The sequence below is a fragment of the Melopsittacus undulatus genome, chromosome 2 (assembly GCF_012275295.1).
Source record: "Melopsittacus undulatus isolate bMelUnd1 chromosome 2, bMelUnd1.mat.Z, whole genome shotgun sequence".
NCBI lineage: Eukaryota > Metazoa > Chordata > Aves > Psittaciformes > Psittaculidae > Melopsittacus > Melopsittacus undulatus.
The window spans coordinates 40,734,625-40,757,040 of NC_047528.1; the positions used below are offsets into that span (position 1 = coordinate 40,734,625).

General features: G+C 34.5%; 1 protein-coding gene across 1 annotated transcript in view; it reads left to right on the plus strand.

Annotated features, from left to right (window-relative positions):
- Window positions 1-21,496, plus strand: part of PIBF1 (progesterone immunomodulatory binding factor 1) — a 117,711-nt gene extending 96,215 nt beyond the window's left edge. Inside the window, 3 exon segments of the mRNA XM_034060054.1 lie at window positions 492-576; window positions 18,689-18,868; window positions 21,166-21,496. Coding sequence (XP_033915945.1) covers window positions 492-576; window positions 18,689-18,868; window positions 21,166-21,222 — 322 coding nt within the window. The 3' untranslated portion in view covers window positions 21,223-21,496.
- Window positions 21,497-22,416: the final 920 nt, after the last annotated feature.

A 22,416-nucleotide genomic window follows, 5' to 3' on the forward strand; every position in this document is an offset into this window, starting at 1 on the left:
TTGTTCTTCCTTGTAGTTGTTATTTTCAAAATCCTCAATATAGTAGTATAAAAAGAAGTGATACCAAGAGAATAGTGTGTGCCGCTACTAGTGATGCGTACAACAAAGAAACCCACATTTTGATATAGAAGTGTAGATATGTGGAGCCTTACTTTGTTTATAAAATGAGCTCATTTTGCCTAGAAGAAACCAAGATAGAAGATTCTGATAATTTAAATTACCCTTCAGAGAATCAACCCCCATATTTTATGAAGTTTTTGAATAGTATTTCTATTTGACTAAAGTAAGATTTTGTATGTATCAGTACATTCAGGCCTATTTATAAAAATTCTAATGCTTGAACATAGAGAAGGATCATTTGATACAATTACTTGAGCAGATTTTCCTCGTTGCCAGTATTTAGCTTTAGAAAATGCATGTTTCAGCCAGAATACAAGATTAAAAGAGATTATCTGTTGCTATTACTGCATTTCCTATCCTCTTTCTCCCAGTCTTTTAAATAAAGAAAAGACAGCTTTGCTGCGTGTCAAGAATCAAATGGCAACAGATTTGGAGAGACTTCTAAATCACCGTGAGGTAATCTTCCTGGTTTAGCATTTCTACCATCAGTGGGGTTTTTTTATTTTCTCAGCCTTAAACCATGGGAAAAAAGTTGGTTTACTTTGGTTTATTTCTTGGGGTTTTGTCTGTGTTGCTTTCAGAAACAGAGGTAATCATCTGTCAGGCACTCAGGAGGCTCTCAGCTGTGCTCTGTTACACCCTCAGTTGCTGAATTCTTTTTGATGACTTAGTCTCACTGTTCTTTCTTTTCTTATGCATACAACAGATATGCCTTGCAAAGTATTCAGCATTTGCAAGCATTTAATGAGTATCTAGGTAAAGGTAGTGAAATTAATAACGCATGTAACCTGCAAGGCCTGCATGTGCCACGGTATGGCCCAGGTCTCTCCCTTCTCCCCAGTTATTGAGTTCAAAAACCTGGACAAAGCATTGTACAATTCATTTCCAGTACACATATCTGTGTTTCTTTTGAACTCCAAAATAGGATTTGGAGAGAGGAAACAGGATGGTAGTCACACAGGTTTCATCCAGACTAAAGTCAGGGTACTTCTTTATGTACTTGCATGTGTTTCATCCAAGCAAGGAATCAAGATGCTACCAGAATGCACTCTCAAATCTGAAAGTTTGTAAAATCTTGCCATTTAGACATAAATGCTCCATATGGGGATTCCTAAAAGGCTTTTGTCAGGATTTCTCTCTAATCGATCTCAAGAGATGAATGTGTCGTAGAGTATGAGAGAAAACCTTTCTGCAGATTAAATGTCTGAAACAAAGGATAGAAATAAATAAAGTTTACTGAAGGAGTCCCGTATGCAAATGATCTAAAAAAGGGTGAATAGTAATATGGAAAATTGCTGAAACTGTAGAATACTAAAGATACAGATCCAGAAGCTGACCATGAGAAGCTCTGAAATGGTCTCCCAGAGCTGCTAAATGGTTTGACAAGGATTTGCAGAGAAGATACAACATTAATGAATCAAAATTTATGAATGTGAGGAAGAACAACACAAGTTATATATTGGTGGTTATGGGACCTAAATAGCCAGTTACCTATTCAGAAAGTTTGTCATAGTGTTATATCAATAGTTCTCTGAATATGTCCTTCCAATTTTCTGACTGGGAAGAAAGAAGAATTGTAGAAGGAGATTCTACAACTCCCCTAAAATATCCTTTCAGAGACTGCATTATCACTCATACTAATGCCAATATTTCCATAGAAAACTCACTGTCCATGCACCTCTTGAAGTCCTTTCACTCCGGCTTCAGAATTGTTCTCCATCTCCTTGCCTTGCTATTCCCCCAAATTCTTTTCTTAGATCAGGAAACCAGAACTCATGTAATGGTCCAAACCAATTTGTCTCTGCTGACCAGTTACAAAACCGTTTTTTCCTAGAAACAAACCAAAACAATTGCATTGACAGCTGAGTCTAAGCAAGCCTTAAGTAAAACTGTATTAATTATGTTCTGTTAGTGCATATCTCAAATGTGAAATGATCACCTTAAAAGTAAAAAGAAATAAAGTTCTTCAATTGTTTACTTTTTATGCTGAATTGCACTAGATGTTTGTCTGATGCCTTTTTTCTTCTAGAATAGTGTTTTGCATTTAACTCTCTATATAGTAGTGCTTGTGAAGCTCCATGCATAGGGATTAAAATATAGAAAATAGTAATTGAACATGCTTCCCCAACCTGCAGGTGTTATTGACCTGGCAGGATCATCTGTGGGTGGATCAGAAGTAATTATTCAATAGCTCTTACTTCCAATGCCTATACCCATGTTGTGTTATTTGACTACTTAAAATGTTCAGACTCTGGCAAATAGGTCAAGCAAGGCTGAGTGAGGCAGGCTTTATATAAAAGAAAACAAATAATGAAGTCTAAACCAGTCTGCATCTTGAATGTTCCTCATAGCCTGGATGTTAAGAAATTGAGCAAATTTTTCCCAAATTATTACTGTTTTGTCAAAATTCTTTTTAGGTCTATTAAAAATAGGCCTTATAAGTCATGTTGTTTTACATGTGTAAGAATTATAACAGTTTTTAAAGTCTGCTATGCAGAAAATTATATAAATACAGAAAAATTTTCGAAATTGTGTGTTTGGGGGAAGAAAATTACAAAATGCCTGTACAATGCACAAAAAAACCCTAAGAAACACAAAAAATTAGCTAAAGTTGGTTTAGAAAAATGTGCGAAAACAGGTGGCTTGTGTATGTATTTTAGATTTGTCATTTCTGTTTGTTCCTAATGCAGCCTTTTACTTTTTACTTTTAATGCAGACCTCTTCCAATAGTTTTACAGTTTATGGATTTCTGGAAAAGGCAATTACTTCGTGTATAGAAATCTTTGTACACAATAGGACAACTTAGTTTACAGTGAGGTAGTCTTCAACTAATTTTTTTGCCATCTTAAGGAAAATGTTAAATCTGCAGTAACATCACCATTTCCCAGTAACTATCCCTGCTAATAGAAATAAAACCCATTCAGATTTTCTAATCATAGATTTAACTTCATTTAGACAAGGTATGTGCTTTTAAGTAAAAGTAATATGCAGTCTCTAAAGACAGATTTATGCAATTTGAAAAATACAAATTATGGGTTTATGTGTTCTGTACATGCTATCATTGATTACAATCAGTCTTGTTTAGTCATTGCATGTACTGAATTGTCATGTCTTCTTAGAAATTACCTTGTTACCTTCATGTTTGCAAGTAAAATCATTGGAATTCTTGAGTAGATAAATCCAAGATATCCATAGTTAACATAAAATCAGGTTTAGGTATGTTAAAAGTACAAGCAAAATTCCAAAACAAAGTTAGTGCTGTCTTAAAGTGACATGTTTCAATAAATATACAGTTTTGACTTAAGGTATTCCAGCCTGTGTGGTCTCAGACTGTAGTAACTCTTTTTAATGAAATATTAGAGTTTGAGAGGTAGGGGTTTTTCATTTTTATCTCTTTGTGATATCAGCTGGATTCATAATGCTTGCTTTGGAGGTAATTATAGTGTTTTATATACCCACTAAATAAAGAACTTGTATTCATGCTTAATCTTACTCCCTTTTCCACATATTTTAATTTTCGTAGAAAAAAAGTCTAATATTTAAAGTCTGAATCTTGGAAGAATTTATACAGGGCTCTTACATAAGCTCTTTTAGTACAGGAAAAAATGACACTAGCTATTTTTGTAATAAAGTAGTTCATTATTTCATATTATGCAGACAGCTAATTTGATGTTGATTATTATATTTTGCTATGGGAAATTACAGTGAAAATTGGCCATCTGACTGTACATATCTTTAAAAGGTTGGGTCCATTCAAGAAGGAGAAAAACTGAAGCTTTTTTTTCTTTCCTTACTTAGGCTATATTCTTGGCCCAAATTTCTCATCGTTTCTTGGCCTGCTATTGCCTTTTCTTTTTTATTTGCTGAATTAGTAAATGAATATGAGAAATTTTTTAATATAGCTTTTCAGTTAGATCATTGAGAATTGGCAGGTACAACAAAATTTCTTATCATAATATGGATAAATGCAAACTTCACAATTTTAGAGGGAGTTCAATGGCATTATTGTGAATGATCAGTATCCAGGATTATGCTGGGATTATGTTCTTAGGGGTTCATATTAAAGCTTTCATAGTGCTGCTGCTCTTAACGCATGATAACAAGTACAGCTAGTACAGCCAAATTTTTCAGCTGGTTTCAGACTAAGAAATTTTACATGCTTTGTCAAGATAACCAATAGGGGTTTTAATTGTTTTTCCAGCTCCGTTAGACAAGCTTAAAACATTGTTTGGAGGAACAATGGGGAATCCCATTAATAACCTTCTAGTAAACAGTGTTCCTTTTTTTTTTTTTTTTAAAAAAAAGGATATTTCAAATCCAGATTTATTTTTTTTAATTGTTGTTTGAGTCTGTGTTCTCTTTTTAATCAACTGAACTTTGCACTTTTGACCCTCTGTCTTTTAACTGTGGGTAACCAAACCACACCAAAAAAATAAAAGGAAAAGACCTGTAGTCTTGATTCTTCCCACTCTTAACTTCAGCACTTTCCCCCATATGTGGATCCTTGTTGCCCTTGTCTCTTTATGTAGTCAGGGAAGCACAAGTAAGAATAATGTTTATATATTGTGCCTGAGTTGATGCAATACCTATTAACACTGCCTTACCTCTTTGCTCCTGATTCTCCTTCTCTCTCCTGCTCTTGCACCAGCTCCGGCACATCTCTAATGCTGCACTGGGACCATTCAGATCACTAGACAGAAACCTAACCCGACCAAAAAGAAAAGAAACCCACAAAGGTGAATTGGTGTCGGTTAGGTTAGCAGTTTGAATCACCTTTGTAAGGGGTCCAGTGAAAAAAAGAGCAAGTAAAGATATTTATATGTCAGTATTACCTGAACTGTTGAGTACAGCACACCAAACTTCTATGCTTTTACCTACATCCAGACTTTATCCTTTTGTGCATATAATCAAAATCTATAAATTAAAGGCACCAAAGTGCAGTTCTTCTAAGTGCTAAAGTTAAGTGGGATGAATCTGCTAAATCTTTTTAGCTGAAATTCTTGATTCATGTTTCCTTTTATCTCATTTGGGGATTTTTCTCCTCTTCCAACAGTCAGCCTTTCACTAAAAGAAATATTTACTGTGGGCTCTGTGATCTTGGCACTTCCATTGCCTTTCATGCTTGATGCAGTTGTTAGTATTTTGGAACATAAGAAGTGCAATTTTAGACTTTATCCATTGGCTTGCAGGCTTCAGATGAAAACCTGGAAGAGCAGCCTGTCAGCACTCAGATGTTTGGCAACAAGTTTTAGTAATCATTTTCTGAGGTTACATTTAAGAGGTAGTAAATTTGCTATGCTTTGATGTATGGCATTGTACTACTTCTTTGGTATTTAAAATGCAGATGTATCATAGAAAGAAAACCAGTAATATGCACAATTAAATCTATTTATTTTAACTTTTCCAAATCAAAGTGCAGAGTATAGAAAGTGACTTCTAAAATCTTGAAAATTAATAAACTGTTGTTTATATTTTTAATGTGGATAATCCATTGTTCTTGGGGCAGGGGGGGAAACAGCAAGTATAACAAATGGGGACTTTCTTCTTATATTTTTAAATAGAAGTATTTTAGGAAGAGAAATATTTTAGAAGAGAAACAAAAATCAGACAGTGGTGTAAGAGACATCAATAGAAGGCTTTAAATAGGTATTCCTCTAAATGCTAAGATCAGTTTCAGTTTATATGAATATAAGCAAGATAATTTACACTACCTTTTTTTTAAACTGCTTCAGATTTCTTGTGTGCAGTGCAGCCTGGTGATTACAATAATCTTTAATCCATGAAACTAAAACTACTATTGTGAAACTATTGTACTAAGAAATAAAAGGCTAAAATTTGATGTCAGCAGTGCAACTTTAAGCTGTTTATGATGCTCATTAGTTTCCTGTAATACAGTTGTTTATACAGACATGATCAGTTATCAGCCCGTAAATACTATACTGGTTAAAATGATATGAAAATGTGATGATATTTCGTCCCCTTTACACATCTGTGCACTTGTGGTAGATGAGCAGCTGTGCATACAAGTGATAGAATGTAAACTTGCTGGTCACCTGCCTTATTGACACATTCACGTGTTACTGTGCCAAAGCTCTTCAAGTGAAGCTAGCAACCAGAAACCAGGCTCTGGCTATCTGCTATGGGACAAAGTAGAAAACATCTAGTAGTAGTTTAAATAAACCTGTTTGATATCAATCAGTTAAATGGATACAGACACATGGGGTTTCATTGCTATTTGTTTACTTAAAACCAGTTAGCTTATGTCAGTAAGCTGTTGTGTCACTCAAAGTGAGTGCTAAATCTGTCTAAATGTGTACCTGAATTGGTACAAATCTTCAACTAGATGAGGTTAAAATTCATTTAGGTTAGCCACTGCAAGCTCCTATTCTTTTTAAAACATATTAAAATATAAAAACCTCTTACTAAGTTGTTCATGCAGAAAACAGTCTAGCAGGTTAATATTAAAATGCTAATTGCCTAAGTGGCTATTATATTGAACTTATTTTCCAGTTGGCAAGTCAGAAGCCTTCCAAATCTGATGTATAATTCACAATTTATGAGCAAATGTAATGTTTTTCTTTTACTACCACATATCTCTTCCACTTCCAAGTTTTCGTGGTTTCTTAACAATATATCAAAATAAAAATCCTGTTCAGTGACTATTTCTCTGTCCTTCACCACAGTAACCAAATGCCTCACAAATATTATCCTCACAACTTCAAGCAGAAGTGTCATTACTCCCGTTTTGCAGAAGCAACAACCACAATGAAAGAAATGGTGGTTTGCCCAAAACTCACGAGAGTTTGTGGTAGAGATTAAGAGTTCATGTGTCCTAATGCAGTATCTAAATCGCAGCCATTCTTTTTTCCTTACATGTTTCAGTTCAAATGCCCCAAAAGAAATCTCCTTAGTGTTTATTTTTTCTTAACTAGACACAAATTAACTCTTTTCTCTAAGTCATCTTCTTATATATGAACTGATAATTTGGAAGTAGTTTCACAAATAATGTTTTCACCTGGCATCATTATGAGAATTTACATTAATTTTTTCATCCATTTCTCCTGAAAAAGGGTACTTTCCAAAGTACTGAGTTTCTCAAAAAAATTTAAATCTAAGGATTTTTTTTAACTAGATCATTAATATTTTATATTTTTTATATTTTCTGGGAAGAGAGAAGAAAATTCACAGCAGGCTGGAGCTCTTACATGAATGAGATTAGAAGTATAGCTTATTTTGTCCAAGAAAACAGATTATCTGATGGGGAGCAAGGAAAGGAGATAAACATAAGGCAGCATTGTTTGGTAATAAGTATGAAGAGAGAAAAAAACAGAACAAATGAGACAGAAAAGTGATGTTAAGAACAGAAAATAGTTACTTCATCATCTTTCAAATGCAGAAATCTGACTTCATTTTTTGTTTTTGAGAAATGGTTGCCAAATGTATTTTCTAAGTGTATGTAAGATTAAAGAGAGTCAATGTAACTGAGCAGGAGGAACAGCTACTAATTAGTTCTATTAGGATATGTATAGTTTGCTAATGGCTATAAGAGTTTTTCAGAGAGCTTCTATAAATGATCCTGAGGATTATATAAATCTTGATGGATGTTAGACTTTAAACATGGCCATGTGAATTAGCAGAAGCATTTGCAATTCTGTGACCTTCTTCCAAAATGTTTATGTTTCCAGTGTCTGAGAATATAGCAGTCTCTATGCTTGCACACACTCAGGTCAGTATCCTACACAAATACCTCATACTTCTCAACAGCTACCCATTATCTGGCCCACAAAAATGAAAGACAAATGTGTTTATTCTTCTTTTCCTCTTCTGAGGAAAAGCAAGGTCTCCTGAAGTATCTGTGCTTGCATCAGTTGCTCCTATATTCTCATGTTTATCTTTCTTTTGTACTCCCCTTGGTGAATGCCCCTCTCTGCCATATTCTCTGTGCCTAGAGTTTCATTCCTTCTCAGCAATGACCTTGAGGATTCCAGATGAGTTTTCAGTGTTTCATTATTAGTCATACTTTAAAGTATGACATAATTTAAAGTATTTAAAGTAGCTGTAATTAAGTTATGCTGAAGAAGACCGACTAGAAGTAACCTAGGACAGAAAGCCAATGTGTTGGATTTAGGAACCTGGAGAGTAGCAACAGCTGCCGTCTGCAAAAAACAGAGGTAGAGAGAAGTTCAGAGGCTCATAAAATGCTTTGGAGTCATAAGGGGGAGGGCAGTACGTGTTTAATCAGGGATGGAAGCTTAGTGGATAAAAGGAGAACACTGCTTTGTTGGGAGAGAGGGGAAGGAAGGGGTATCTGCAGGGGTTGGGAAGACACAACTGAAAAGAAGTGATTGGTAACACATGCCTTCAAACAGTCTCTGGCTCTGCCTCTTTTCCCTCTTTTCTGTGTAAAAGATTGTACACGATAAAGTCAAAACTATTTGTGTTTCTAAAGTGAATGACTTCCTGCTCATCTATGTGCTGCAACTTGTTTTATATAAAAAAAAAAATGCTGATGTACAAAGCTTAGCTCTCTTTTTAAATGTTAAGCCACAGAGTAATTATCATTTTTCTTATGCTACGTTTATGTTCCAAGATTCTAGTTTCTATTAATGTTCTGCATGTTTTCTAAGTAGATTACAGGGACATTTCTGCATCACAAGTAAGCCCTGGAGCTATTCTCAGCTTAAAGCTGGGAGAAACAAAGTGACATTTACATTGCTAAATGAGTGTAGAGAAGTTTCTGGCTCATTTTTTACAAGGAAAAATATGCTTCTAAGCAGTATTTCTCATTTTTGTTATCTATTTTGTTGCTGTCAAGCTTTAATAAAACTTGAATTCCAAATAGTAATGAATTTAAGAAGAGGAAGGACTTAACAGCTGGGCACATTCATTCTTTTCTTGGAGCTGTATTATTCAGAATGCCTTCCTGGTTTTCATCTATATTCTTTAAAGAATTATCTTTCCATTCGCAGTGGTATACATTAAACAGTTGTGTACTAAATAGTGATGTCTACTCAGCAAGCTATTTTGGGGTTTGGACTTGCTTTTTTGTGGGTTTTATTTTAAATCTTAGAGACCATGATAGTAACGCAGGGTTTAGTAATGTCATTTAATATAAGTCAAATATAAACACATTTTTGCTCTCAAAAATGGAAAATTTCATAGGCAAAATGCAACTTATTTATGATTATGAGATGGAATTGGCATGTATATTTTAAATTACATGTTTTTGTGAGAGCCAGCATCAGTTAAAGTAATAAACATAAACAAGATGTTGTTGGCTGTTGGACAATCTGAAATTCTTCAGATTTTCTGAACATTTAACCAGTGTTCTGTTATGTTCATTTTTCCTGTATTGGCTATGAATACTTCCCTCAGACTCTGCTGCTTATCCAGCTCTATAAAAATTTTACTTTTGTTCAATTTATGGGAGCATTTGAATATTACCAAATGAAAAGTGAATTTAAATACTCCGTGAGAAATACCAAAGCCATGGAGAATCAAACTTCAGTGTTACTTTCTCAGAAAGTACAGGAACTTCTACATAATAATTTGTCTGAGTAATGCTGTTTTGACATAATAGCATTATTAGCATCTGTTTCCTGTAAGCAGAATTTACTCCAGAAATCGTACTTTTTATTAAACTTAAATTTGAGTAAATGAATGTCACCGTGGCTCAGATTAAAAAAATATTTGGGGGATTTAGTCCTAGTTATAACTGCAAATACAGTTCTGATCTTCAATGCAGACAGTAAAAAAAAAAACCTTCCAAAATTTGACGTGTATATTCTGAATTATGAGACAAGTTGTTTCTTATTCTTCTCAGAAAGTTAGAAAAATTTAACAGTTAAGAGCAAATTTAAGATACAGCTGGAATAGGGTGAAATAGATTTTTATATATCTAAAAAGACAGAAGCTGTTCACTGCTCTGACTGGGCCATTCTGTTGTTGCCACAGTTCTAATACATTCACCTCGTAAAACTGGAAGCAGCACATAGATCCGTATAGTCACAGATCTGTCAGTTCATTTTAAGTTTTTATATGCACTAGGATATAGAGAACTCCTGAGTTACGTGTAGTACAGAGAAGCTACCAACATCCTGCACATGGTCTGGCATCGCTCCACCACCCAGTTACCAGGTTCAGTTGTTTGATCAGGACATTTCATACTATCTTCCACTTTCCAGCTTTACAGTGTGTAATGACCACATGTGCAAATCTCACACCAGAATTCTTGCTGACTTCTCATATTTCCAGTATAGCTGCAATTGAGGATGGAGCTATGTCAGATACACTCTGCCTTATGTGAGGGATTAAACCATGACTTGTGATGTTTTCTTAATTGCATAAGTTGCTAAAATCTTCTATGAGTTCTGTTATGCATGTAGGTTTTACTGATAGGCACAAGCCCAAAGTGTTCCACTGTTGAAGCTGAATTTGCACCATTTGTGTCATTGCGTCCTGTCCATCTGCAGTTCTAAACAGTGCAATGGACTAACTTACCACTTGCTTCATTTTGCTATCACATAATTTCACACTTTGTCATCATTAATGTTAATGTCCAGTGTTGTTTATTCTGTACTAATAGTGTTGGTCTTTTTGCCACATTCAGCCAAAAAAGGGAGACAAATAACTCATTCCAGGTTATAGGCTAGCCCTTCTGCAGTGTGTCCCTAGCTGTTTGGCAGAAATAAACCCCATAAAAAACAGTACTAAAATAATTCTCTGTGTGAATTGTCAGTAATTCCGTAGAGGAGACATTCTAGCTAATACTTTTTGCTTGAGAATCTTATTCCTTGATAACGACACATCTTTTTTCTCTAAGAGCATTCCAAAGTTGGAATACCATACTCAAACTTTTTCTTCAAAAACCTGTATGCAAGCCATTGCATATGTTCCAAGGTAGAACCAGGTGCTATTTCAGTCCTCCGATCTGTTGTTCTCCAGAAATATGTCAGTGACTTGATGTTCTATTGAAGCAAGTTGTACGGAAGGCTTAATTTGTTTACCTCCATTTTAACTGGTGAATTCCAATGATATAAAGAGTACTGCCAATATAAAGATTCTCTGAGAAGTTAAGTTAGAAAGTAGCAGAGATAGATCTTGCCTAATTTTAAAAATCTGTAGTTTAGACATCTACATCTGAAAATCAACTAAGAATTTATAGTCAGGAAAGAAAAATAGGCATTATTAGGGTATGATTTACCATATCCTTGTCTGAAGTTGGCAAAATAATTGTAACCTATGAAATTCTCACTAACAGCTATATAGAGGAATCAGACAAGCTACTCTGCCTAGGTTTAAATATTACTGGAGATAGCCAGTCACATGTTCTAAAACTGAATGTCAAAGTTCTCACAAAGATGCTTCTCTATCTTAGGATCAGCTATGAAATGGTACAACTTCATTTTTAACACACCTTTACTTTCACAGAAAATCACAGGAGGGGTCTAAGAGGGATCCAAGTAAGAAAATGCAGACTTCATAGGAACAATACATCATCTTGTGTGCCCATCAAGCTTGACTCTACTGAACACTCTGAGATAGACCCCTCTGAAGACAGTTTCTTCTGAACCTGCCCTTTTCCAGAAAGAGATCACTTTCTCTCAAGTAGTTATAGGACATATAAAATTATTTTTTTTCCTCTGAATATTTCCAAGAATCAGAGGATATTGAACACAAACTTTTAATTCTTGAGAGACTGGGAAATCATTTCTGAAATGTGCTCTTTACAAAACACTAACAAACAGATATAGCATTCATAAATGCTAGTTTAGGTTTCTCAAATCTGTGTTCTTTAGCATACCCATAACCTCATTTTCTGAACTCTGCTTTTCCCTGTGCTGACTTGTTGTTTGAAGACTACAATAGCTGCCTAAATGGGAGGATATATGCATGTGAAGACAGATTGCATTGACTTAGTATGAACATGTTTTTCATCTCTGTACTGCTCTCTTCCCTCACTTGCATGTTCTATTATAGCTGTTTTTGTTGTTGCTGTTATTCAGAAGGTAATATAGCCAGAATAATCACTGGACTGCTAAACTCAATCTTACTGTTTGACTTTCACATAAAGAAGATTCGAGTCTCTGGACTCGAGGTGCACTAGAGCCCTCATGAAGCTATTTTTTGCCTGGTCCCCTCTATGCAAGGGGAGCTGTAGAGTCAACTGTTCTTGGTCCTAAAGACAGTGTTGTGATCTCTCAAGTTTCTCCAAACTGAATACATATTTTTATTTTGAGTTCTAATTTAACCACATGGGGACCATATGTCAGTTAAAGTGAGGAATACAAGCATTCCTAGTAAAGTCCTGAACATACATGCTTTACTGTAACAGTACAGAAGACTTAACAGAGTGGGGGTGGGGACACACATCTAAAATGATCTTAATACTTGGTTCACAAATTCTGAGAGACCTTAAGTTTTGATCAGCATCTCTGAGGAAGGTAAACCTCTGTTTTTATCCCTCCTTCAGCTGAATTTTCTGGTTCTTTTTTTTTTTTTTTCAGCAGAATCGCTTTTCTTGTTTAAAGATCATAATATTTAGTGCCTTTTCTGTGTTTTCTTCCTTTTAGTGGGAATTTATACTGCTTTCTTCTCTGGGAACACTTGTCAGTCATCGTAATTGAGTGGTTCTGCCAGAACCTAAAACATTTTCTAGGACAGAAATTTCGTGTTCAGCTTCTTGTTCTGTTCTGTTCTTCAAAATTCAGTTCTAATCCAAGATGAAATTCGCAATCATAAATTGTATGTAAAGCTAAAAGTAGAATACTGTTTGTTATGGTAAAGGTTCTGATAACTATATATGCTATTGTTAGGGTCACTTTTGCTTTAGAGGGTATTTATCTGAGTGCAATAACCAAGTGGTTTACTGCATGAGGAAGGAATCAGATGGTCTTGACACCCATTGGCTTCTTCTGTGATGATCCTAGTGATATAAAAAAAAACATTAAATTTACCATCAGAATGAATTATCCTCAGACCAGAATGGTATATGTCTCTTCCTACTGATAATTTCTAGCTGTTCCGTTTGATATGTGTAAAGTTTCTTTTTTAAGATTATAGTATGGAGATTATTTGAAGGTGAAAGCCATCCCTGACATAAGGACATTAGAATTGACGTTTATGTAACTGATTCCTATAACTCAGTTGTTTTTTTTTTTTGAGACTGTTCTTTTGCATCTGCTTGCAGAGCAGATTTATAAATATATATTATAATTGCTTATATAAATTTACCTATTATATTTATAGACACAGATATATAATGTTAAGTGCCTTTGCAAGCTTTTGAGTGCATGGAGAGGATTCTTTCTTGCTTTAATTATAATTACGTGACAGAAACAGTAAGAAGAAAAATCTTTATACTTGTTGACAGTCCACTGAAAAGAAATGGAATTACTACATTGATAAATACATGCTGTGCTTAATGTAGGCAATATTTTTCACATATTTCATCAATTATTTACTTGATAAAATGGCATTCCTTTTTATGCCTCAGTCATTTTCCATATCCTTTTTCATTTTGTTTTATTTAAGTTATGATATTGTTATAATATTTAATATTATACTAATTCTGAATGTTTCTACTACTTAATCAGGAAAGTGTAAGATGCTTTTCTGATACATGTATGAGCATGTATCAAGGACAACAAAAACAATGTTAATAGCGATCACTTTGTAGTATTTGTAACTCAAAATACATTTATATTCTTCATTGCTGCATCTCTTCTATTTGTATTTGCTTGTCTTTATCTTCAAGTTACATTGCTAGATGAAATGAATCAAATTTTACCCTTCATATTTCCAAACTGATCTTCAGTTTCCATTTTCCTAGATTCTCTTTCAATTATCCATAATAAACAGGTAAAAACAATTTTAAATAAAATATAACTTATTTTTACTTGCTTGAAGATCAAATATTGTCAAAAGAATCTCAGATTCTTCTGAAATATGAGTAATATGAGCAGATAGCATCTAACTATATTGTATTTTCTATTTTACCTTTTAAATATGATTGACACTTCTTTGGCTTGGTTCCTTTAACGCTTTTAAAGCTTGGTGATTTTAATATGACATAGTTTTTGCAGACTGTAGGAGTTCCACAAAAACAGCACTGACAGCATTCAGCCTGCTAAAAATCAAAAAAAAAGTAAAGTTTCTAATTAATGAACATCATGGAAAGTATTGGTACCTATGCCTTGCTGTACTTAAGTATTTCCTTCTCCATTCCTGTATTGGCACACAAAAACACCTTTGCTGTTTTTAACTGAGGTGGTCATACATCACAGTGCCAAAAATAAATGGAAATAAGCAAGTACATCCTTCTGATAATATTTACAATGCAGTGCATATTACCTTACCTCACCTCCTGCTACATCACTCCCATTGTTCTCAGCCCATTTACTTATCTTGAATTCCGGCTACTTTCTGGTTATGTGTGCAAAAGTTTCAATTATTCTTTTATAGTTCAAGTAATCCTCACTAAATGTGAATTAATATGATATGCATAAGTAAGTGGAATATAGCATGTTATATTGTTCTAAAGTATGAGCCTGTGTATGTTTAGGAAGACTTAGACGATCTATGGTGTGAATGCCTGTTCTAAAAGTGCAGTTCTTTTTCACACAGCAATTTGATACTTCAAATATGTGTGCATGAAGAATTATGATTGCACGTTGGCTATTCTGGATGAAAGCTGGTTTAGGTGAAGTAGAAGGCTGAGAAAAGTAAATGATAAGGAGAGTGAAGTGAGAAATAGATTCAGCTTATTACAACTAAATTTACGTATCTAAATGGAGGCATCTGTGGTGAGGTAAGCAGTCAATTCAATATGGCTAATGTTACGACAGCACAATTCAGCTGGCACACCAGTAGATGTCCACTTCTGAATAAGTTTAACCACTTGCCAGGCTACACTGTCTGTAATGGAAAATTAGATTTCTAGCTCATGTGTAGATAATTATGTTCAGACACATAAATTTAGGTGTTATAAGCTTGAATTAAATCCCACTTTATGTGTCATACAGCTCATTACTTTGGATTTTGGCATTTGTGCAGGTAGGCAGTGCACGTTAGCATCCTTAACAAAAATTCATCAGGTTTCTTCAGACAGACTTTCAAAGTACTTAATAATATAGTCCTGACATTTGTTTGAATGGGTATCATTCGTTGTACATTATTCTTAACGTACATTGTACATTATTCCTAGTGTACTTTGTACATTAGAAAGAAGTTCATTGCTATGAGAGTGGAGAGACACTGGAAGAGGTTGCCCAGAGAAGTTGTGGCTGACCCATCCCTGGCAGTCTTCAAGGCCAGGTTGGATGGGAATTTAAGCAACCTGGTCTAATGGAAGGTGTCCCTGCCCATGGCAGGGGTTGGAACCATATGATCTTTAAGGTCCCTTCCAACTCAAACCATTCTTTCATTCTATGATAAACAGTGGTTTTGTGCCAGCTGCATACTTCCATTTTTCTTTGCTTCTTTTTAACTCACCTTTTCTTGTTAACTGCATTGTTTTCCATGTGTCTGCACTGCCACATCCTCAGAAAATATTGTGTAAGCAGGGAGTGGGTGCTTGTGTTCACAAAGCTTGGAACAGGGAGCCCAAAGCTGTAAAGCCAGCACAGAGAAGAGCTGGGTGAATCCACTCAGAGGTGTTAGTACTCATAGTCCTCCCACGAAAGATTGCTGCCCAGGTGTCCAAAGCCAAAGTCCTCAGACCTGGAAGCCTCAACACAATGACGCGCAGCATGCTTAGACGTCCAGGAGCCAGCGTGGCAAGAACCAAATACCTGCACAAAGAAACTGGGAAATGCAGTTTTAGCAATGCTGTTTCTACAGTGCAGTGAGTAACTGAAGTGAATACTGTAAGCAAACAATTTGCATCACTCTGCCTGGACATAGGACCATGCTACAGCAGAAATGTATAAAAATTTTGATCATCCATTTTTCTCCATGTCTTCCTTTACATAGCTTATCCTGAAACCAATGCGTGTCCTTCTCCACAACAGATTCTTCCCATCTATTTTGAACCCTATACTTACCTCCCCTTTTTTCTCAAGTCCCTGTTCACACTGGACAAATTCACGTATTTCTGCTAAGCACAATCTCCAGAGCTTCTTTTTTCTTGCTAGCTTTCTAGACCAACTTGCCAGTTTTTAGGATTGGAAAATATTGAACCATGGTAGCACATTAACAGTAGCAGGTAGTGCTAATGACCCTGTGTTCAGTGCTTTAAAGTGAAGCTAAGAATTAAGATTGTGCTCAGGAGCAGAGAAATCTACAGAGATGGGTGAAATTATTGCAGTTCAGGACAGAACTTTGTTTATAGTATTTCCTTGGTTGAAAGCAGCAATTCTCTTGCAAATGTGTTTATTGGAACTATTTTCCTTTCTTGTTCAGCAGTACACATACCAGTGATTCTGTTGGAGTCAGTGTTTTCCTGTGCTATTTTGCCAAGCTTGTTAAGGTCTTTCTTACTAAATGTGGAAGGATTTTAGAACAAATACTAAGGCAACTTTAGCTAAATTCTCATGATAAATCTGGCTGTGATGCCAAAATAATTTATTTGCTGTGGGCTACTTTGTCATCCCCACTCCCTGTCATTCCTTTCCATAGCTTCACATTAGAGAATTCTTCTGTCACAGGGGAAGCTCATGTGAGAGCTGACTCTCCAGAGCCTATTCCAAGTCTGAAAACAGACAGGGCTGTCAAGTACAGGACAGGTTCTGTGAAGAAGAGAAGACTTTAGACTGCCAAGTGGATCTTGACACAAGAGAATTTGACCCTGCACATACAGGTTTCAGCTCTGTTTCTGAAATAAATCTGCGTGACAGTTTTGGGGTTTGCCTTGTTCAAACGTGCAGCTATTTGGTCCACAGAATAACACAGTTTAAGTATAGGAACAGCACTTGTTAATGTCAAAACATTGTTTATGTACAATTTAATCTCCCGTGATGGTGTATTTATTTGCTGTATACTTGCTTGAGTTATTTTCATCAAGAAATTCTGTCTATGTGTCGCTTTGGCAACATCTTTGCAGAGTTTACAACTTTGAAAAACATGTTGGCATCAGCTATGCAGTCCTTTTAAACAGCTGCTCTGCAGTCATGCTGTTTCAACATGCCACCACACATGGCTGAATTATGCAAATACTTAATATTAAATGACTGAGATACAAGAACAATTTGTACACTCGATATAGCTGATCTGTGGAGTATAACACCCATTCATATAACCGAGTTAGCGTGGGACAGTTTAAAGGCAACAACATGATTCTTTTTACTTTCTATCTTGTATTAAAGGCAGCAGTGGACAGAGAGAAGGTATATGGGAGGAATGTTTTAAAAGGCTGAGGGGGGGTTAACTTAATAATGCAATGAAAATAGAATGTGCATCAATGTAATTTTCTGGCAAGTATTGAGAAATAGGTAAGATGTAACAAATGTTTGTCATTCAGCTATAAATATGAGTTACCACCCTGTTCTGGCTGAATGATAAGATAGAATGTTAATTATATAGAATGTTAACACACTAACAGCATTGCTTACTGAAAAAATAGCATTTATAAAAAGCAAGCAAACAAAACCATTAATAGTTTAAAAAATATATTAAATTGTCATAAAATTTACTTTTAAAAGCTTTTCTACTGACCTTGCTGATCTAGTTCTACAATAATGAATCCTCTAGATAATAGGACAATTATTACTACTAATAATAATAATTTCTTTAAATTCAGTAAATGTTTTCTAGTGATTGCATCCATTATGGTGGGGGGAAGAACGTTAGCTACTAGGTGGTGTAAGAAGACAAAAGATGTCCAGTTAAAGTCACAAAATATTAGGGTTTTTTTCCTTTCTCTACTGTACATTTTGAATAATCGGTTTTGTTCAGCTAACTCATAAAAAAATATTACTTTTTTAATTAATCCAAATTGTTTACAAAGCAAATTGTTGGAGCATCGAAAAAGGTCTGCATTTTTGTATACTTCTGGTTTCCTTTTCCCGTTTTGGAACTTTAATTTTTCACAAAATTTCTTTTCTACTCTGATGCCATTTTTTGCCTAGGTCCACTTAAGGATTTTTTGTTGATTTTCATTCTCTGATCTGGAAAGAAGGGCACATATATATTTCTAGTAATGTATTTATAATACTTTTGTGCAAGATCTAGCACTCGAAAGTACAATTTGTCACAGTCATTCAAATCAGATTTATAAACTCCTTTGGCCTGACAAAACAAATTAAAAAGCATTATTTTAAATCAAATGGAAGCTGAAGTTAAAAGAGATACTGAGGTCCTTACTACACTGTAAATGTTCTCTTTTACAGCCTTTAAACAGTACAAAATTTGAGTTGTATAAATCCTATGTGCCTTTTTTATTTTGTTAGTTTTACTCATGTCCAGTTAGTAATCTTATTAATTATGGCAAGTGTATGTGCTTTTTAGATTTACTGATCCACTTACACATTTAGTTTGGTGCATATAAATATATTATTAACAAATAAATATTTAATAGATTCAGATGTAATTTTACTGAATAACTTAGCCATGTTCTTTTGTGGTTTTATAGGAACTAGCCACAATGAAACAGATTCTAATTAGTCTGCATGGTAAACACTATGAACAAAACTTACCTCACTCTCATACTGACGTAAAAAGTGTGACTGCAAAAAACAAATCGAATCCTTCAGGAAAACCGTTTCCAGAACATGAAGAAGAAAATATATTTACACCTAAGCCAACGTTATTTGTAAGTACTATAAGTGCCATAAGCTTTTTTGATAATTCTCCTCACTTTTTAAAAAGAAAAATGTGGGTTCATGCTTCAAGGTGATGTATAATTAATTCAGCTGAACACTTGCACCTTTTTATGGGAATGGCCAGTGTTGCGGAGATAAATTACTGAGTATGATGTTATTTAGCTATTTAGTATGTCTAAATTTCTTCCTGCATTTTAAGTTCACAGAAAACTAGCTTTTTTTAAATTCCATTATAATATTACAATATTAAAAGTGGTTAGCAAAATTTTGAAAGCCAAAGGGATTCACAGACTATGTGTACAATTTTAAATCTACACTGATCATGTATGAGTATGTGTGTGTGTATATATAGAGAAAGAGAGCAGAAGGGCTAAATAGGTGTATTTATGTATCCTTATATTCATTTATATATGTATATTAAACTGTATGTGTGTATATCTAAATATATATAAAAAATACATGCCCTGTGTCAATATTGCTTCTGTTACTAAGCATAACTGGTATTATAAAATGCTGGTTTACTCCTTTAGAATGTAAATGCTTAATTTTAAATACTTCAAGTGGCCTTCTTCAGATTTAGTATCCCTAATATTTAAAAGCTTCATGAAAATGGTTTAGAAGTTTTTCATTATAACTGTTTCTGAACTGATAGATTCAAGAGAGCTAAGTTGCAATGCTGAATCACAAAACAAATCATGCCTCTTTCTTAACATTTCTTGAGGCTACCAGGGTAGACTGGTTATATCCACAATGCAGCATAGCATATGTGCTCTTTTGGTCCAGATACACATCTACACTTTTTTTTTTCCCCTGGCAGAAACTTTAAAATTCAGTGTGTTAAACAATACAAGGTTTGTATTGCAGCACATCAGATACTGTTTCTATAATACAAAATGTAGGAAATGGTTGCTTCTCTTGGATGTGATGTCAGGGCTTTGGGGGATTTTAGGGGTTCAAAATTTGCTTGGATAGTGTTATGAGACTAAACACAGGCAAACCCAGTGTTGTCTCATGCACAAACCCCATTCAGTAGTGCTTAATCATACGGAGCTATTCAGTGATCCAAAACAGAGCCAAAATGTAAGCTAAAAGTTAGGTTCTGTAGGTGATGCAGCGTTTCAGTGTTTAATCTGTCCTGTTTTACACAGGGATGTAGAAATGGAGTAGGAATCTAGAAAAAGAAAAACAAACAAAAAAAACAAAACAAACAAAAAAAAGCTTTTACATTTAGAAATTCTGACCAATTTCTGTTTGAAAAATTCTTTTCAGACATTGAAGCAGGGAACCAAAACCGGCACATGGCAGGGTTTCCTCTTAGATGGAGAAAGAAGTTGTAAGTCCCGTGAAAATCCTGGCAATTTAGGTCAATTTCTAGAATTTAAAAAGCATGCACAAATAGAGAAGATGTATTTTTGTAACTGAAACCCTCAAAATGAAAGAAAGATGGAGACTAAAATGTGGAGAGACCCCCCCACCGAATGGCCAGCTGAATTAATTTGTTTTCTAAACTGAATGGTTATTAAGTCTTAAGTCTTGAAGGAAAGAACAAATAGAGAGCAGACAGAAAATGGAACTAGAAAAGGACAAGTTTAGGGACAACGGACAAAAGAGACAGTACTCACTAAAGCAAGAGATTATACCCATCCCTGACGTCAGAATTGTCATTACCTTGTTCCATCTCCCTAGTTTTATTTCTGTATACAAGCAAACACTGAATTTGCCCCAGGAATGTCAAGCAATCCTGACTGTGTAGCAATGGCCCATAGGATTATGAAGGCAAAGAAAAGTTGTTCAGAGATAATTCTCTGCAATTAAAATACTTTCTACACTGTCATAAAACTGCTGAATTCTTGTATTTTTAAGTCTTATTTTTTAAGAACTACATTTCTGCATTAAGTGTTGGTCAGTTACAGCACACGTAAGATCTCCTTTTTTAAGTCCCATCCCCTTCTCAACCGGGAAAGTCAGATGATGCTGTTTCATACGAAATCTATTTATGTCCTGGTTGATGTATGTTTTCATTTAGATAGATATTTTTAAAACAAATCATTTCCTACTGTATAATCTGCTTTTTATAAAGTAGAAATAAGGAGGTTTTAATACAGATATATAGGAATAAGAACCTTAAATGCGTAATCTTGTTTACAGTTTATTTGCATTTAAGCAAAGAACTCTCTTATCACTGTGAACTACATCAGAAAGAGACTTTAGTGTAGATGGCATGTTTTACTTCTGACTTTCTTCTGTCTTTCACTGTCTCACAATTGAAACTTTCTTTATTTTACAGACAAATAAAGAGGCACCTGTATGGTACAAGAAACTGCAGAAGAAAACATCACCATAGCATTTTTCCAGAATTACTCAAAATAATCTTTTGGGAATATTTTCTTGGAAGAAAGTTATTTTCACCATAATGATGCCCTTTTTACCATAAAAACAAACAACTGTTTTGGTTTAAACTGTTTTTTTGTACCTGTTAAATGATCTTATGCTTCATAAAATACTTTTTAGATCTGTCGTGTGAATAAGTGTGTGGAAATAATACATGAAATTATTTTACTAACATGTATTTGAATTTTAAAAGATAAATAAACACTAGCATATTGTACACATTTATAATCCACGCAGTTAAAGGACGTGTTATTTAGAGTGTTCAAATTAATGCACATTTCAGGTATTTTATATTGTTTTTCTTGGACCCTGTGTTTTTGTGCCACATTCCTTGCAACTATTCTGCCTCATAAAAATTTCAAACATATACGTGAGTTAACATCAAACTATATACTGCTTTCTGTGAAGGAAATTCATGTCAGGTGAAAATAAATAATTTTTTATCAGCCTTAATTTGTATAATTTGTTATTTGATATAATTTGTTCTACCAGACAGGCATTAAAAATTCTGAAGAAGCAATGAATACATCTTAATTACCAGCATTGATTCCTTATTGGCTAGATACACTTGCTCTGGTATAGTTGCATCAGTGTAATAATAAAATTAGGCCATGATGTGTGATTATCATGCAATAGTGAAATGGATAACTTTGCATATTTAGTTGTATGAAAATAAGCCACATCTTCCAAAAACACAGTCTACTTATTTATTCGGCTCCACCATTTATTTAGACTATAGAAAATGTCTCTCATATTTTAAAGCACTTTTGTCTGCATATGGTACCTTTCTGTATATAACATAAATATAAAAGATATTGTTTAAGTCACTGTACACTGAAAATATTGCTCAGATTTAATTTAAAAGGAAGCTTCTTTTCCTTACCTCCTCTTTCCTTGACAGTATCTCTTCAACTGATTCATTGTTCCTACCTGGACATGAACAATAATTACTTCCTGTATAATACAAAGCTTAATCTTATCAAGCTTATGATTCCTAGATACATTTTTCTTTGTTTTCCAAACAGCAGTTTGACACACAGCAATACTTCCTCTGCTACAGGTAAACTTCAGTTTCTTTATTGGTGTCTTTTTTCTAATTCTGAGAGTAAGGTAAAAATGCACATCACTGGTTTAAAATTAGCATTCT